The sequence below is a fragment of the Manis pentadactyla genome, chromosome 16 (assembly GCF_030020395.1).
Source record: "Manis pentadactyla isolate mManPen7 chromosome 16, mManPen7.hap1, whole genome shotgun sequence".
NCBI classification, from domain to species: Eukaryota; Metazoa; Chordata; class Mammalia; order Pholidota; family Manidae; genus Manis; species Manis pentadactyla.
In genome coordinates, this window is record NC_080034.1 from 46,636,454 (window position 1) to 46,654,383 (window position 17,930).

At 46.1% G+C, this 17,930-nt stretch overlaps 2 protein-coding genes and 3 pseudogenes across 2 annotated transcripts; 2 read left to right on the plus strand and 3 right to left on the minus strand.

Annotated features, from left to right (window-relative positions):
• Window positions 1-1,208: 1,208 nt before the first annotated feature.
• On the minus strand, window positions 1,209-1,978 carry LOC130681236 (histone H2B 1/2-like; annotated as a pseudogene).
• A 12-nt stretch (window positions 1,979-1,990) lies between these two features.
• LOC118910758 (histone H2A type 1-J) lies at window positions 1,991-2,422 on the plus strand. The gene has a single exon (XM_036882193.2). It carries the CDS (start codon window positions 2,021-2,023, stop codon window positions 2,405-2,407), a length of 387 nt encoding a protein of 128 aa, XP_036738088.1. The 5' UTR covers window positions 1,991-2,020; the 3' UTR covers window positions 2,408-2,422.
• Window positions 2,423-4,769: 2,347 nt separating this feature from the next.
• On the minus strand, window positions 4,770-5,642 carry LOC118910728 (histone H3.1-like; annotated as a pseudogene).
• A 1,174-nt stretch (window positions 5,643-6,816) lies between these two features.
• On the minus strand, window positions 6,817-7,297 carry LOC118910739 (histone H2A type 1). The gene has a single exon (XM_036882173.2). The coding sequence runs from the start codon at window positions 7,265-7,267 to the stop codon at window positions 6,875-6,877; it is 393 nt and encodes a 130-aa protein (XP_036738068.1). The 5' UTR covers window positions 7,268-7,297; the 3' UTR covers window positions 6,817-6,874.
• Window positions 7,298-7,316: 19 nt separating this feature from the next.
• Window positions 7,317-8,163, plus strand: LOC130681235 (histone H2B 1/2-like; annotated as a pseudogene).
• Window positions 8,164-17,930: the final 9,767 nt, after the last annotated feature.

Sequence of the window (17,930 nt, forward strand, 5' to 3'; positions counted from 1 at the left end):
AGCCCTTCGATGCCCAGGAATTATCCACTGATACGGAGATGAACTTCTCCACCCCTGAGGAAAGATGTAAATGCACTAAAGCCATACTTCTTTCCACCTCTGAACGCCTGTTGATATGCAGATGTACCAAAGCCCGGCGAGATATTCTGGAAATGTTACAATTTTTCCCACACTATGATTTTTACACCACGACTAAAAGCCATTAATTCCCTTGTCAATGTTTATACCCTTATACTTGGGGATGGGAAGTGGTGAACCAGGGTGTGGACACCTGGGTGGAGTAAATTGTGTGGACTTAACTAGATGAGAAACAATATCAATCTAAATTATGTTGTCTCACGACTTCAACTCTTCAGTCAACACTGTTATCCTTAAAATTACCTTAACTTCCGATACGGGTTCTTGTTCACGTAGTCAAAGAATGAACTTCACATACACTCCAGGTAGGCAAGCAGAAGAAAAGGTTAATTCAGAGAAAGGAAAGTACAGAACTCCCAGCGCGTGCCTGAAGGGGACAAGAGTGCCCTTGTCTGGGCTTTTTCTAGGGGTTTATATCTCAGATTTAACTGAGTTGTCTTAATTCTGTTGATTCCCTCCTGAATACTGTCCATTGTTTCAACCTTTCTCCCTGAAGGTTGTCTATATTTTTTAAAGCCGGCATCATTTAAATCAAAATGTTTGCATGATTTTAACTATCAGTCAAACGTTTGCTTAATAGTTTCCTAAGAACTTCGTTGTACGTCGTTACATTGTTCCAACTCCAGGTATCCTGTTTTTGTCCTTTCCTGAGGCCCTTATCCTGCTCTAACTAGACAGTGACTGCCCAGTCTTTTCCCATTCTCACAATTATACATCTTTAGGTTTGAAAAGATGCAGATTGTGGGCCTGCTGCAGTTTGGGCAGCAAGTACTCCACCCTCTGAGGAATTCTGCCACTTATCAACTGAGATCTACAACTTCCGGCGGATGGTGCTCGAATTCCTTTACTCTACTGCCATAGTCCTTAGTGTATGCCTATCTAGAAATAGCCTGTAAGACCCCAGGAACAATTGCTACGTTCTAACCGCAGTACACTGATTTTCAAATACTTAAGCAACTGAAAAGTACAGAAATGCTATTTACATTAGTTCTCCATGAACTACAGGAAAATTGTTATTAAAAATGTCAACCATGAAAAAACATAGGTAAGGAAAGTCCTAAAAGTTACTTTGGAATTTGCACTTTATCTACTCATACCTACATTCAATTAATGATGAAAATGGTCACATACTTTAAGCAGACAAGTAGGGTTAACCGTGAATAATCTCTTTCTTGGAACGCATGGATGGCTCCAAAAGGTGGGGTGTGGGCCTGGAGTGACCCATCGCTCTGCAGCCAGTAGCTCGCTTGGAGCTGATGTACTTGATAACGGCCTCGGTGCCCTCGGACATGGCGTGCGTGGCCGCCTCCGCGGGTAGCAGCAGGCGCGCGGCCGTCTGGATCTCCCTGGAGGTGACGATCGAGCGCTTGCTGTAATGTGCCAGGCGCGACGCCTCGCCCGCCAAGGTGTCGTTGAGAACGAGTTCACGATACCCATAGCCTTGGGCGAGATGCCGGTGTCGGGGTGGATCTGCTTGCTTGAGCCCCTTGTACACGTAAAGCGAGTAAGTAGCAGCTCTCCTTGCGGCTGCGCCTTTGGCCACCGCCTTCTCGGAGCCCTTCTCCGGCGCTCAGGCAAACTCGGAGGGCTCTCCGGTCAATAGAAATAGAAATCCAAACAGGACCTCTTTAAGGTGCAACGCCTTATGCAAATGAATGGGGTAAAAGTCTGTGGTGAATTGTGGTTATTCGTGGTGAGGCCATATTCCAGTTTTGCCCATTCAGGATATGCATTCCACATAGTCGCGTTTCCATTGGTCTAAATGAAAATGAAACTAACCAGTCGTACAGCTTCATTTTCGCGCCTAGCAGGGACTATAAATTCTGCGCTCGCGTACTGAAATTTTAGAAGTTCTCAGCAAGGGCTGTCCGCGGTTTTAGCTATGTCTGGACGTGGCAAGCAGGGCGGCAAGGCTCGCGCCAAGGCCAAGACCCGGTCGTCGCGGGCCGGGCTGCAGTTCCCCGTGGGCCGCGTGCACCGCCTGCTCCGCAAGGGCAACTACGCCGAGCGGGTCGGGGCCGGCGCGCCCGTGTACCTGGCGGCGGTGCTGGAGTACCTGACGGCCGAGATCCTGGAGCTGGCGGGCAACGCGGCCCGCGACAACAAGAAGACGCGCATCATCCCGCGCCACCTGCAGCTGGCCATCCGCAACGACGAGGAGCTCAACAAGCTGCTGGGCAAAGTCACCATCGCGCAGGGCGGTGTCCTCCCCAACATCCAGGCCGTGCTGCTGCCCAAGAAGACCGAGAGCCACCACAAGACCAAATAAAGACCAAGTTTGGAGGCATCTGAAAAACAAAGGCTCTTTTCAGAGCCACTTAAATAGTCGTAAAAAAGGTAACACTACTTTGCGTTTTTAATTGGTTTAAGCAATTTGTGAAAATGCTGACGCTTTTAAGTTCGGCTTTAGCCCCCGCTAAACTTCACCTCACTTGACACGTTTCAGAACAGGTGTTTAGCAGCCTTTAACAGTTTGCATTGTTTTATACGAACTAGTTTCAAGGTTACTTGTATTGAATCTACACGAACATTGAATTTTCCCAATACTTATATCCACATCTCGCAATTGTTTTTAGGTAACTGATTTTACTATCAAGTCAGTTCTTGGAGACGGCAGGAGCAGTTTATATATACAATCTACAGAAATCCATGGAGATGTCAGAGATAGTATCTTGCATTTTAAAAAGTTACCTCCAAAGGAATTTTTTGATATGCTTACTAAAAGTAGTGAAGTGTAATTTGTATATCAGTATTACTTGACATATATATTACCACTGCCAAATTAGTAATGCAAACTCGATTGTAACAAGGATGATACTTGGATGCTAAATTGCTTTCCAAGAGCACTAATGGATACCTAGTTTGAAAAAGACTTTTCTGAAAGGGCAAAGGTTTTCTGAATAGTGAGGTCCAAGATTTTATATTTGTATATGGGCAAAAGAAGCTCCATTTACTCTAAGCCTTGTAAGGAATTGAAATATTTATGTACTTAATTTTGCTGCTCAGTAGCTTCTCAAGAAATGCAAGCATAAAGACTTGTGTTTCCATCTTTTATTAAATCCTTATGTAGTTGTACTTCCAACGTACATTTTTTTTTTAACACTTAGGTAGTATGCACTAAGGATACAACAGTAAAGAAACTGCCTGCCCTTGATCTAATGGGGAGAAACACAAAAATAAAGCACAACATAGCAAGAGAAGTAAGCACAAGATACTAGAAAATAGAGTAAGACCTATGAAAGGTAATATTTAATCTGAGGGTTAAAGGAAAGAGAACTGGAGGAAAGTTTTATACGAACTAGTTCCATGGGGATTCCAGCAGAGAATGAGCACCAGCAGGCTTGTGATTCAGGCAAATGACGAGTTTGATATTGGCAGTAAAGCACAAGTCATGATACAGGAAGGAGCCAGATGGGATCTTTAGGCAACTCCCTTGGTTTTGAATATTTTTACATATTAATGATACCTAAATGTTTTATGTCCATCCCAGGTTTATCTCCTGAATTCAGACATACATATTCATTTACTTCCTATAATTCTTGTAGATTTCCAGGACTCGAAATGCATATCCCAGGCTGATCATTATCAGTACTTCCCCAGAGATCTTTCCTAAGTGGATGTTACCATCTACCCATTAGTATGAGCCAAATGGTCTGGTGTCACCGAGTATTCATCTTTGTGTGCCATTATAGTACTGCAGCAAAAGTCAGTTCTTTAAATTAAATGGGGTAATGAAAACATGTTCAAAGTCCAGAAAAGCTTAGGTAAAAGGCCACCAGCCTACTAGCTCAGAGTGTTTTGAGAAACATGAAATATTCATGTCCACATAGCTAGAACTATTCAGTCCCTGAATAAATCTTCATATAATCAGAACTGAAAGATAAAATTGGAGTATATTGACTGCATTACTCCAGGAGGGTGTCCTACAATATTGATCAGTGTAGAAAGGTCTCTCTTGGGCCATTCCTGACTTAATAGCTGTTTCCCAACTGAGGGAAAGAAAACAGTTTACACACTCCAAAATACCAATCTGTTTTAGAAATTGGCTTTAGGTTAGACCAGCAGGGCACTCCGAGTTTGGGAGGCAAGGCAGGCTTTCCTCCAATTATATCTTCCTTTCCAGAGGAACGCTGATTATTGAGAGTAAACAATACTGTGTTCATTCAAACTAAAGGTACCACACCATATAAAATTGGTAGAATATTGGCAGCATCTTAAATTCCAGATATGTAAATTGTAACTTAATACTTCCCACGAACCAACTGGCACAAGGTAATGAACAGGTTCTTGAGCAGATGATCTAAAGGTTGCAATGGTCATCTCATTACCTATTTTCAAAAAAGACAATGTATCAGATTCTTCTGTCTCACAAGCAAAATTGAGGGACTGAGATGACATATATAACCCAATTTGCAGGTATACTCCTCTAATGCTAGTATGACAGCTTTCCCTTTTCTTTTAAAAGGTAATGCACACCAGCAGTGAAAAGTTGACAGGAAGTATAAATTAGGGCACTAACCTGTCAAAACAAACAAGGCAGAAGCAATTGTAAACAACTTAATGGCCAGACCAAGAATGGACAGCCTTAAAAAAAAAAAGATTTTTAAATGTTTAGGAATGGAGCCCATCTGCCAGATAAAACACCAGCTACTGTAAGGACCATCGTTTTTCATAATGCCATGTGGGCGGCTCCGAAAGGAGCCTTTGGGATTGAGTGGGAAACCTTGAGATTTAGGCCCTTCCGCCGCAGATGTAACAGGCAAGATGGATGTCCTTGGATATAATGGTGACACGCTTGGCGTGGATGGCACACGAACCCCACCAAGGGGTCTCGCATACCTCCTGCAGCGCCATGACCGCCGAGGTCTGGCAGCGCAGGTCGTTCTTGAAATTCTGCGCGACCTCACGCACTAGGCGCTGGAACGGCACCTTGCGGATCAGCACCTCGGTGTACTTCTGGTAGCAGCTAATCTCACGCAGCGCCACCTTGCCAGGCCAGTAGTAGTGGGCCTTCACGTCACGCGTGGTCGGCGCGCTCTTGCGGGACGGGCCGCCTAGGTAGCCAGCGGCTTGCTCGGGGCCTTACCACCGGTGGCCTTGCGAGGCGCTTGCTTGCTGAGCGCCATGATTGGAACATTTAACTCCAGTAAATGGATGCTGCCCGTAACATTTATAGTAAGAGTCAGGAGCTGATTGGACAAAAGGAAAACAAGGACTACTCAGCAGGTAACCCCATTGGTTAAACTTTGTTGTATCCCAAATCCTGTTCTTAGTTTACGGCCTCTGTTTTTTCTATTTCTCCTTTAAAGTTGCTCGCTCTATACCAGTGAATTGCAGTAGAAATAGATTGAGAGCCACATAAATGTAAAAATTGTCTAGACCCACATTAGAACAAAAACATTTTAATCATTTTATCCCAAAATATTCATTTCAACGTTATCAGTATAGTTGATATTTCATTTTTTAATTTTGCACTAATTCTTTGAAAACCAGTGTGTTTTACACAGAACTTCTTAATTCAGAGTAGCCCCAGTTCCAGTGATCATTAAGTCACGTTTGGCTAAGTGGCTACCACACTGGAAGGCACAATGTGCACCCACTTCTTTCCATTTTCTACCCTTTATAAACACTTAAATATTATGAACTTCTTTTAATCTTCAGGAAAAAAATCTCACCTACGTTAGGAAGTCAAGGGCTAATACCTTCATAGAGAAACTTCTTTACAAGAACCTTTAATTCTCAAATATAAAGCAATTCTACTAGAGCGTAATTTTTCTATTCTAAAAATTCAAGACTGTAACTGGCAAGATTATAACAAAAATCTACTTCTTTTCTTGTACCGTTTCACTAATTTAGGGAGAGGGTGCTGGTCTTGCCATGGCCATGATAAAGTGTCTAATTTAATGGGATTACTTATACAGCATTTCTCTTAATCTAATCCCCCCCACCAGTTAACCTGTTTAGGACAAACTAAACAACCCCTTGGTTTCAATCTGTAACCAATGGTTCTAATTAGTAACTGGTAAAACCATAGTACACCTTGCCTTGGAATCAGTGATCCTCACAATCCTAGGCTTATAAATTCCAAGGCAAACTTTTTCTGAAAAATAATTCCATCAGTGTATCAGATCTTTAAATCACAAAAATAACATTTTAAGAAAGTAACTTATTCCGAAACAAATGAATTATTTTATTAGGCATCAGTTACCTTCTCCAATTAAAAAAAGGCTGCTTAAAAATTGTTTCCTTAATCACCAACATGAAAAGTTTTAGTTTTGTGAGATTGGATTTCTCAGAAATAGCCTTAGGCCCAATATTTTGGAATTATCCCTGCATCAAGATGACTATTTGAATCGCTCAAACTCAGCAATCAAAATGCCTTAAGCTGCCACTGACACCCCAAACGCAAACAGATTCATCACTAGAACTTCTTGTAAGATCTTGGGTAGGGATAAGGGCAGCAAAATTAGAAAACCAGACTCAACATAACCCAACCTGTCTAATACTTCTGAGATTTGAAATACTAAACGTGTAGACACATGATTAATGAAACAGACCTGAGAAAAGGAAATAAAAAATGCAACTACCTGAACCGTTGAAGCTAATAGTGAGCTTTTGAAGGCTTTTACAAAGACGAGTGTTAAGATTTAAGACCAAGTGTTCAGATCTCCTAAAAACTTCGGTGGCTCTGAAAAGAGCCTTTGGTTTGATGAGTGTAGGAAATTTATTCAGACTCCTACTTGCCCTTGGCCTTGTGGTGGCTCTCGGTCTTCTTGGGCAGCAGCACGGCCTGGATGTTGGGGAGGACACCGCCCTGCGCGATGGTGACTTTGCCCAGCAGCTTGTTGAGCTCCTCGTCGTTGCGGATGGCCAGCTGCAGGTGGCGCGGGATGATGCGCGTCTTCTTGTTGTCGCGGGCCGCGTTGCCCGCCAGCTCCAGGATCTCGGCCGTCAGGTACTCCAGCACCGCCGCCAGGTACACGGGCGCGCCGGCCCCGACCCGCTCGGCGTAGTTGCCCTTGCGGAGCAGGCGGTGCACGCGGCCCACGGGGAACTGCAGCCCGGCCCGCGACGACCGGGTCTTGGCCTTGGCGCGAGCCTTGCCGCCCTGCTTGCCACGTCCAGACATAGCTAAAACCGCGGACAGCCCTTGCTGAGAACTTCTAAAATTTCAGTACGCGAGCGCAGAATTTATAGTCCCTGCTAGGCGCGAAAATGAAGCTGTACGACTGGTTAGTTTCATTTTCATTTAGACCAATGGAAACGCGACTATGTGGAATGCATATCCTGAATGGGCAAAACTGGAATATGGCCTCACCACGAATAACCACAATTCACCACAGACTTTTACCCCATTCATTTGCATAAGGCGTTGCACCTTAAAGAGGTCCTGTTTGGATTTCTATTTCTATTGACCGGAGAGCCCTCCGAGTTTGCCTGAGCGCCGGAGAAGGGCTCCGAGAAGGCGGTGGCCAAAGGCGCAGCCGCAAGGAGAGCTGCTACTTACTCGCTTTACGTGTACAAGGGGCTCAAGCAAGCAGATCCACCCCGACACCGGCATCTCGCCCAAGGCTATGGGTATCGTGAACTCGTTCTCAACGACACCTTGGCGGGCGAGGCGTCGCGCCTGGCACATTACAGCAAGCGCTCGATCGTCACCTCCAGGGAGATCCAGACGGCCGCGCGCCTGCTGCTACCCGCGGAGGCGGCCACGCACGCCATGTCCGAGGGCACCGAGGCCGTTATCAAGTACATCAGCTCCAAGCGAGCTACTGGCTGCAGAGCGATGGGTCACTCCAGGCCCACACCCCACCTTTTGGAGCCATCCATGCGTTCCAAGAAAGAGATTATTCACGGTTAACCCTACTTGTCTGCTTAAAGTATGTGACCATTTTCATCATTAATTGAATGTAGGTATAACTAGGTAAACTAATGAAGGCCCTCTCGAACTCAGAGGTTATTTTCAGAACCACTTAGAAAATAAAAGCTGATGTGCTTATCAGTTCAAAAAAGGGATGTATCTTTTGGAAGGACTACGTGATAGCTGAAAAAATCTAAAAACAAATCAGTCAAAGGGAGAAATAAAGCTTAAAATCCGTTTATTGCTTACAAGGTACAGCCTGGGCCCATTTCTCTCCTCCAGCGGAAGCCAGAAACCGGCCCTCCCCCTCACCTGTCCTGTACAGATAAGCCCTTCTTGCCCGGGTAAATTTGCCATTGATATGGAGATGAACTTCTCCACCCCTGAGGAATGATTCAAATGCACTAAAGCCATACTTCTTTCCACTTCTGAATGCCTGTTGATATGCAGATGTACTAAAGCCAGGCGAGATATTCTGGAAAGGTTACGGTATATACCGGTAATTTTTAAAAACCTCGAGGTCAGCGGACTGTGGTTTTCTAGTGTTTTCGATACCAGTGTAAACTTGCAACTAGGTGATCCAGACCCAGAATTTTGCATTCTGCAAAATAAACCTGTGGGCATTTATGGTCTTCCCAATGTGATTGCAAATAATTTTAAGTTTACAGGAGCTCCATATTCTTTCCCTATGCGTACGCAGCTCTGCTTGCGGCAGTTCTCAAAAGCCATACACAAGGGCAGGAACTGAGCAAGGCATTCAGTTCTAAAAGGTAGCTGACCCTGAAGAGTGACTTTTACAAGTAGGAATAGGACAACATACAATGCAATCAGCAGGCAAAGCTGTAGAAAGTAGATCGCTAACGCTTGAGACCACAGATAACGTCCATGGCCCTGACCAGTTCGTTTGGTATGCACTGAAGATTACAGTATCATATTCTTCTCAAGGCCTTTCCTTCAGCACCCCGCGGGTCTCGTAGATGAGGCTAGGGGAGTTTGATAGGACTGCGCCGGGCCAGGCGCCGGAGGGCGGACCTGCTGATGGTCTAGCAACTTACTGTGACACCTAACACCAACATTTTCGTTGTTCCTTTCCATCTTTGCAAATGCCAGACACGTCAACAGTACCAAGCTTAAAGAACAGAATCACAGCACTGGGCACAAAGAGTGGGGGGAAAAAAAAGAAAGGCCAAACTTTATTTGGGTCTATAGGACCAAATTGAAAACTAAAGAAACAGGCGGGAAAGCCTCGCAGTTCTCTTCAGTCCCCCTCCTTGTTCCAACCAAAGGTCGGGGAGGAGCTACCGGCCGAGGCTGCTGCCCTGACGCTGAGACCATCTTGGATAAAGGTGAGGTAGGCAATGCGGTAACACTCGGAGTGGAGAATGTAGATTTAGAGATTCGTGAATATATTAAGGCAGGAAAAGGATTATCCAGAGTGTGGGTCTCCACTTTCTTCTTGCAAAACTGAAAACGTAGGCGTAGGGTATAATGAAGCTCACAGCCCAAACTGGGTTAGGAATGGAAGGACTGGCTTCTGGCCCCAGGTTCCCCACTTGTGAGAGGGTAGATAAATTTAAACACTTTGAGTACTGATCTGTAGAATGAACATCCTGGCAGCAAAAGCCTCTTGTACCATATGGTCCCCAACGAATTATTAACTTGTTGGAACAGCTCTAAAAGTAGGTATTGTCATCATCCCTTACCTAAACTCACACAGCAAAAAATAGAGTGGAATTTAAGCAGCCAAAAACAGTCCGTGCTCTTAATAGTAGGATCTGTTTGCCTGTTTCAGATCATAATCCCCAACTTTGTGAAAACAGAGTGCAAATGAACCACTAGAACAGGTGTTTGTTTTTATCAGCTCCTCTTACATGGCCATTGTTTATTTATTCAAATTTATTGGACATTAACCATGTTTCTAGCACTGTGTTGGATTCTTAGCACACTTCTTGGCTCTGTCTTGCAGCAAATTACATAATGTATGGATCTCCATGCCTTCTGTAAAATGGTAGCAATCGCAATAATAATGAGAGCTTAGCAGCTCTAAATTTTCTTTTGCCCTTTTATGCTCTTGTATATTTGCATATATCAGAATCATATGAAATAAAGTGTGAAGACATTTTATCACAGTTTAAAACAGTTTAATACAGGAAAGTCAGTTAATCGATGGGAATCTGGCCAAATTTCTATTAATGATCTTCTGCCACCCTGTTGTGTTATGGTATTAAAACTTTAGTAATGCTTTTTTTTATCACCCTTTCCAGCTTCTAAAAGAAACCTCTATAATAGACCACCTTAAAGCTATCAGTAAAAGTTAACTATTTCTACCATGCCTTCTAATCTTCAATGATTTTACTGGGAAAGAAGATGCCAAAGTGGATTTTAAAATGTTTTTTCTGGTAACATCAAAACCCAACTCTAGTTCCTAAACAATTCTAGCGTCCAATTAACTAACACTTTATTCAGCATCTACTGTTCACTGTAGGACAGTCATATGATGGGATAAGAATGGAAAACCCTGAATAAAGACCCCTGCACTTAATTCTCAGTCACTGCTGGTGGTCCTGAAAATTGGTAGAACTTGCATGGATGAAAATTTGGCACTATCTCAAAATTTTAAATGCATGTATCTTCACACACAGGAACCCCACCTCTAGGATTTTACCGTTCTGGAAAATGTGTAAAATGACATATGAACAGGGCTTTGGCAGCATAGTTTGCAGTACAAAAGACTAGGAGCAATCTGAATGATCAACAACTGTAAGAATGGAAATAAGTTAGCATGAGAGTAGCCATCTTAAGGGCCTAGAAGCCATTTTCTGAGTATGTGACTTAGAAAGAAAAACTGGAACTGGATAAGGCTTGAAAAACAAGTTAATCATGAACACCGGGTTGTGGGCAGCTGTGACCCTTGGTCAGCTAACCATGGTCAGCTAATCATACATATCAAGCTTATCGTGCGGAACCGCCCTAACAATTGAGGAGTGGTCCTATCTTGCTCTTGTTTAACCCCAGGATGTATGACTTGCAAAAATAATGTGTAGCTGTGGAAAATTACTATGAGTTAAGTTCTTTGAAAATGCTATATAAACCCTTGGCTTTGAGTGCTTGGGGTCCTTGTTGAAACCCGCTGTGTCGGGCAGACACTTGGACCCCAGCTAGATGGAATAATAAACCTCTTGCTTGTTGCATCGATCTGCCGTGGCCCTCGTTTTCTCACCAGGGGAAATGCTGACCAGAATAAGGCCGGTAGGTCTTACATTTGGGGGCTCGTCCGGGATCGCGTGCTCCCCCCGGAGGAATGACAATCCAAGGATCAGAGGCTTGCCCCGGCCAGGTATTACTGTGTTTTTATCCATGTGTCTCTTGTCAAACCTGTAATAACGTTCTGTGTTTAATCAGAAAGTGCCTTGCCGGCTGGTGAGTGCACTCAGTGTTTTTGTTCGCAAACAAGCCTGTATAAGCCTGTAGGAGCTCCAATCTGTATCTGGGTCGGCATTGACTTAGGCGGACGCGCTGGCAGGTCGCCGACCAGGGGTCTTGGGAGACGTCCCTTGCCCCCGTCTGGAGGACGAGGTCCTCATCTGTGAGGAAAGTCGGCTGCCGCTGCAGTCCAACAGGCCCTCAACTTACTTTCAGTTTTGCCTCCGCAGCCATGGCAGATTCTTCTCTGTAAGCGCCTGTTTGTTAGCTATTGTGTTTATCTTAGTTTTGTTGTTGACAGAAAAAATGGGACAGACGCAGACGACTCCTTTAGACTTGACTTTAAGACACTGGGGAGACGTAAAGAGTAGAGCACATAATCTGTCTGTTCTTGTTAAAAAGGATAAATGGAACACTCTGGCCTCGGCCGATTGGCCAGTTTTTCAGGTTGGCTGGCCTCCCAGGGGATCTTTCTCTCTTCCCCTTATACAGGCAGTTAAGAAGAAAGTTTTCGGTACCGGATCCCACGCACACCAAGACCAGATTCCTTACATTCTTATGTGGGAAAACTTAGTCACAGAACCCCCCTCTTGGGTTCAGCCCTTCTTATCCCATCAATCGTCACAGGTTTTTGCGCTCTGCAGCAACCCAAAAGAACCTAAGAAAGTTCTGCCTTCACCCCCGATGCAGATCTCCCCCTCCTTGATTTTCCCCCTCCATATCCTCCTACCGCTCCCCTCCATCCTGCTGCCCCCCTGGTCCCTATTCCTTCCCCCCTTCCCTCTCCCGTTCCTCCTGTCCGTCCTGTTCCTGTCATTCCCCCACCTCTTCCGACCCCTCAGGCCAGTGGAGGGCAGAATGTTGGCCCAGCCAGAGGAACAAGGAGCCGCCGGGCCCCCTCACCAGGGGCTGCTGTAGCACTTCCCCTTCGAGCCCTAGGCCCCCCCTCCGAGGATGGCCAGCAACTCCTACAGGTTTGGCCTTTCTCTTCCTCAGACCTCTACAACTGGAAGACCCAAAATCCCCCTTTTTCAGAAAATCCCAGAGGGTTGACCAATCTGATTGAATCTTTACTTTTCACCCATCAACCCACTTGGGATGACTGCAACCAGTTGTTACAGGTCCTGTTTACAACAGAAGAAAAAGACCGGATCCTCCTAGAGGCCCGGAAGAATGTACCGGGGGCCGATGGGTGACCCACTGAGAACGCAGCCATTATCGAGGAAGGGTTCCCTCTGACCAGACCTGATTGGGACTTCAACACCCCGGAAGGTAAGGAGCACCTGAAAGTCTTCCACCAGGCTCTGATGGCAGGTCTCCGGGGAGTGGCGAGGTGCCCCACCAATTTGGCTAAGGTAAGGGGAGTCCTTCAATGACCCAACGAATCCCCCTCAGCATTTTTAGAAAGACTCATGGAGGCTCTTCGGCAGTACACTCCATATGATCCAGTCAGTGAAGAACATAAAGCCACAGTTACTGTAGCTTTTATAGGTCCATCTAGTAAAGATATCAGGAGGAAATTGCAAAAGCTAGAAGGACTGCAGGACGAAACCCTGCAAGACTTAGTACAGGTGGCAGAGAAAGTGTATCATAATAGAGAGACAGAAGAAGAAAAAGAGGGTAGGAAGCTGCGAGAGACTAAAGAAAGAGAGCTGAGGAAAGAAAGATGGCAAGAATGCAACCTCCATAAAATCCTCACCACTGTTGTGAGAGAGACCAGAGAACCTAAACCAGGGCCAGGCGGCAGGAGACAACAGCTAGATAAAGATCAGTGCGCGTACTGTAGAGAGAAGGGACATTGGGCCAGATAATGCCCAAACAAGAAAAAGAAACCTCAGCAGTGGGAAAAACCCGTTGCCCACCCCAAAATTTTAACCATGCACAAAGACAGTGATTAGGGGGATGGGGTTCGGAGCCCCTCCCTGAACCTAGGGTAACCTTAACTGTGGAGGGGAAGCCTACTCAATTCCTAGTAGACACCGGGGCACAGCATTCAGTATTGCAACAAGCTGACGGACTGCTCTCAAATCGGAAATCATGGGTCAAGGGAGCAACGGGAAATAAATTGTACTCTTGGACCACCGCACGGATGGTAGACCTGGGAACAGGATTAGTGTCTCACTCTTTCCTCGTGATCCCGGATTGCCCATATCCTTTATTAGGAAAAGACTTGCTCACAAAAATGAAAGCCCAGATACATTTCCTGCCAGAGGGGCCGCAGCTTAAAAGGCCCTCAGAGGACCCCATCCAGATACTGACTGTAATGTCAGAAGATGAGTATAGACTCTTTGAATTCGAAAAAGAGAACCCAGGCTCAGGAGACCTCAGCCTGTGGCTAAGAAAGTTCCCTCAGGCATGGGCAGAGACGGCGGGAATCGGGAAGGCTAAACATAGGCCAGCTGTCTATGTTGAACTAAAACCACAAGCTACCCCTGTAGCAGTTCGTCAGTACCCTATGCCGAGAGAAGCCAAAGAAGGAATCTGGCCCCATATCACCCGATTCCTCCAGTTGGGGATATTGCACAGATGTCAATCTGCTTGGAACACCCCACTCCTTCCTGTCAGGAAACGAGGCACAAATGAATACCGTCCAGTCCAGGACCTGAGAGAAGTTACCAAGTAGGTAATAGACATTCATCCCACAGTTCCTAATCCTTATAATCTTTTAAGTTCCTTGCCACCTCTCCGAGGCTGGTATACCGTTTTAGATTTAAAAGATGCCTTCTTCTGCCTCCAACTTCACCGAAGAGTCAAGAGCTTTTTGCCTTTGGAGAGACCCAGACGGAGGGGTGATGGGGCAACTCATGTGGACTCGGCTCCCGCAAGGATTCAAAAATTCCCCCACCGTCTTCGATGAAGCTCTCAACCAAGACCTGGCACTATATCGAGAAGCTAACCCCCAGGTTGCTGCAATATGTTGATGATCTTCTGCTTGCAGCCAAAACAGAAGAAGATTGTCTGAAAGGGATGGAGAGACTTCTGGCAGAATTAGGAACTCTAGGATATCAGACATCGGCCAAGAAAGCATAAATCTGCAAACGACAGGTAAGCTACCTGGGCTATGTGTTACGAGAAGGGAATAGGTGGCTGTCAGACGCAAGGAAAGATACTGTTCTCCATATCCCTCCACCTGAGACTCCTAAGAAGTCAGAGAATTCCTGGGGACAGCGGGATTTTGCAGGCTATGGATCCCTGGATTTGCAGAGATGGCAGCCCCCCTTTACCCTCTCACCAAAGCCGGACCGTTCTCTTGGGGAGAGAAAGAACAGAAGGCGTTTAATGCCATTAAGCTAGCATTGACATCTGCCCCAGCTCTGGGGCTCCCCGATGTGACAAAACCTTTCCACCTGTTTGTGGCAGAGAACAGGGGGATAGCCAAAGGAGTGCTGACTCAGAAGCTCGGACCATGGATACGGCCCATAGCATACCTGTCTAAGAAACTAGATCCAGTAGCCACCAGCTGGCCTGCATGTTTAAAAATAATCGCCACAGCAGCAGTGCTAGTCAAAGATACGGACAAATTGACTTTAGGGTAAAATCTAACCGTGACTGCTCTGCACGTGCTAGAAAGCATAATCTGGCAGCCCCCGCATTGGTGGCTTACAAATGCCCGGATAACCCACTACCAGGCCCTGTTACTCAATTCCAACTGGGTGACATTCTCTCCACCAACCAGTCTCAATCCGGCCACTTTGCTGCCAGACCCCGATCTTGAACCCCCGGTGCATGACTGTCAGCAAGTATTAGCTGAAGCCCATGGGTGGCGTAAAGACTTGACTGACCTGCCTTTACCAGATGCTGAAGCCACCTGGTTCACAGATGGAAGCAGCTACCTAGACCAAGGAAAGCGTAAGACAGGAGCGGAAGTGATAGATGGAGAAAAAATAGTGTGGGCTCAGCCCCTACCCAAGGGAACCTCTGCACAGAAAGCTGAGCTCATTGCTTTTACGAGAGCGCTAGAACTGGGGGCTGGGAAGAAAATTAACATCTATACAGATAGTAGGTATGTCTTTGCGACGGCACATGTGCATGGAGCCATTTACCAACAAAGAGGACTCCTCACCTCTGAAGGAAGAGAAATAAAAAACAAGCTGGAAATCTCGGCACTCTTAGAAGCTCTGCACAAACCACCCAAAGTAAGTATAATTCCTTGCCCCGGTCACCAACACGGGAAGTCCCACATCGCCATAGGCAATAATATGGCTGATCAGGCTGCCTGAGAAGCAGCCTTAAAGACAGTAGAAATCTTCCTCTGTGAAACCCCGCCTGAGCCAAGCCGCCACCCTATCAATATAGTCCAGCAGATCTAGAACTGATCTCCAAAGACCGTACTCACTATTTTGATGAACAGAAGAGAGCCTGGTGCACCCAAGATGAAAAAATCATCCTACCCCAAGCAACTGCCAAAGCCATAATCAAACAGATGCATCATTGGACACACTTAGGAGCGCACAAACTTACTCACACTGTCTTAAACTCCGGGTGGTATGTGCCAAACCTGCAGCAGATAGCTGAATCAGTAGTTAAGCCGTGCATTCCTTGTCAAGAAACAAACTCGCCCAGGAAGAAGAAATGGACTAGAAAACAGGCAAGGGGGAACCGGCCTGGACAGTTTTGGGAAATAGACTTTACTGAAATTAAACCAGGAGAGTATAAATTTAAGTATCTTCTAGTGTTTGTAGATACCTTTTCAGGATGGGTCGAAGCCTTTCCAACAAGGCAGGAAACGGCTGCAGTAGTAACAAAGAAAATACTAGAAGAAATATTTCCTCAATTCAGGATACCTAAGGTAATAGGATCTGACAATGGACCCGTTTTCATTGCCCGGGTAAGTCAGGGGGTCGCTAAGTATCTGGGGACCGATTGGAAATTACATTGCATGTACAGACCCCAGAGTTCAGGGCAAGTAGAAAGAATGAATCGAACCCTAAAAGAGACCTTAACTAAATTGACCATAGAGACTGGCTCAGACTGGGTGGTGCTCCTTCCCCTCGCCTTGTTCCGAGCTCGGAATACCCCTGCCCGTCTCAATCTAACCCCCTTTGAAATCTTGTACGGCTTCCCTGCCCCGCTTACTTGCCTGCATGACCCCTTCCCCGTTACCCAGACTGATAACCGTGATTTATATAATAGGTTGAAAGCTCTCCAGGCAGTCCAAAGGGAAGTGTGGACCCAACTAAAAGCAGTCTATGAGCCCAGCACTTCAGAAGCAGCCCACCCGTTCCAAGTTGGAGACTTTGTGTTTGTAAGGGAACACCGGGAGCAGACCCTTGAGCCACGGTGGAAAGGACCCTACTTCGTGTTGCTGACCACCCCAACAGCAGTCAAAGTTGACGGGATTTCTGCCTGGATCCACGCATCTCATGTGAAACCCGTTGTCCCAGCTGAGACAGCTGACGACCATCTCGCGTGGAGAGCCCAATCTACTGAGAATCCTCTCTGGCTTAAAATCACCAGAAGACCCCTAAAGTGACCAGGTGTACGTCCGAAGACACCAACACCGTTTAGCTGACCCACGCACCATTCTCAAAAACTCTATTCCAAGATGACCACGTCAGCTGGACAAAGACAATCTTCAAAAGCTAAGACTGTGCCATTCATATTATATATATTGTGCCTTTCCCCTATTGAATTCAGCGACCCTAACCCCCATATCCTGTATCAGCTCACCTGGGAAATAGAGAACTGGGAAACTCATGAAATATACAACAGCACTTCCCACACGACCCCCTTGGGCACATGGTTCCCTGACCTGTACTTTAACCTAGACAGAGTAGCAGACTTAGAAAAGAGGGGTAGTAAGGGCAGGAGTCAGCATTCAGGCCCCCCTCTTCCCTGCGCCCCCCAGCTCTGTCCTGTTGGAATGGGAGGGGGAGACTGGCGAGAAAAACAGCGCTGAGTCTCTGTGAGTCGAAGTGGGTTTTATATGCGTACCCAGGTTTCTAACAGGGCCAGAGAAGCAGCAGTGCGGAGGGTCCGAGTCCCGATACTGTGCACGCTGGAGTTGTGTTACCACCAATGACGGAGAGTGGAAGTGGCAAATAACTCCCCAGCTCATCACTCTCTCATTTGTTAAACCGTGCACCCGAACCAGGTACAATCCAGACTGTAATCTGCTCAGGCTCCAGTTCACAGAACAGGGAAAAAAAGACACCCGATGGCAGTCAGGGTTAACCTGGGGCCTATATCTCTATCAGAGCCCTCCTTTTGGAACCCTTATCCCAGTCAAATTAAAAGTTGAGCCGATGGTCGAGCTAGCCTTAAGTCCAAAAAAATTATTGAAACCTGAAGCACCCGAAACCCCTAGACAGCCCCATAAGGCGACACAGCCCCCTAAGTCCCTTCCCCAGAGCCTGTTGAGCCCAGCTTGGACACCAGCCCCCGCTATAAAAAGCCAGCAATCCCGGCTCCTTAGTTTAATCAGAGGCACTTTCCAAGTTATCAACAGTTCCCATCCCGAGCTAACTTGCTCCTGCTGGTTATGCTATGATGTTGCTCCCCCATACTA

Bases quoted from the DNA above. Each gene is read 5' to 3' on its own strand.
- LOC118910758 (XM_036882193.2), top strand. From the start codon at position 2,021: ATGTCTGGACGTGGCAAGCAGGGCGGCAAGGCTCGCGCCAAGGCCAAG.
- LOC118910739 (XM_036882173.2), bottom strand. From the start codon at position 7,267: ATGTCTGGACGTGGCAAGCAGGGCGGCAAGGCTCGCGCCAAGGCCAAG.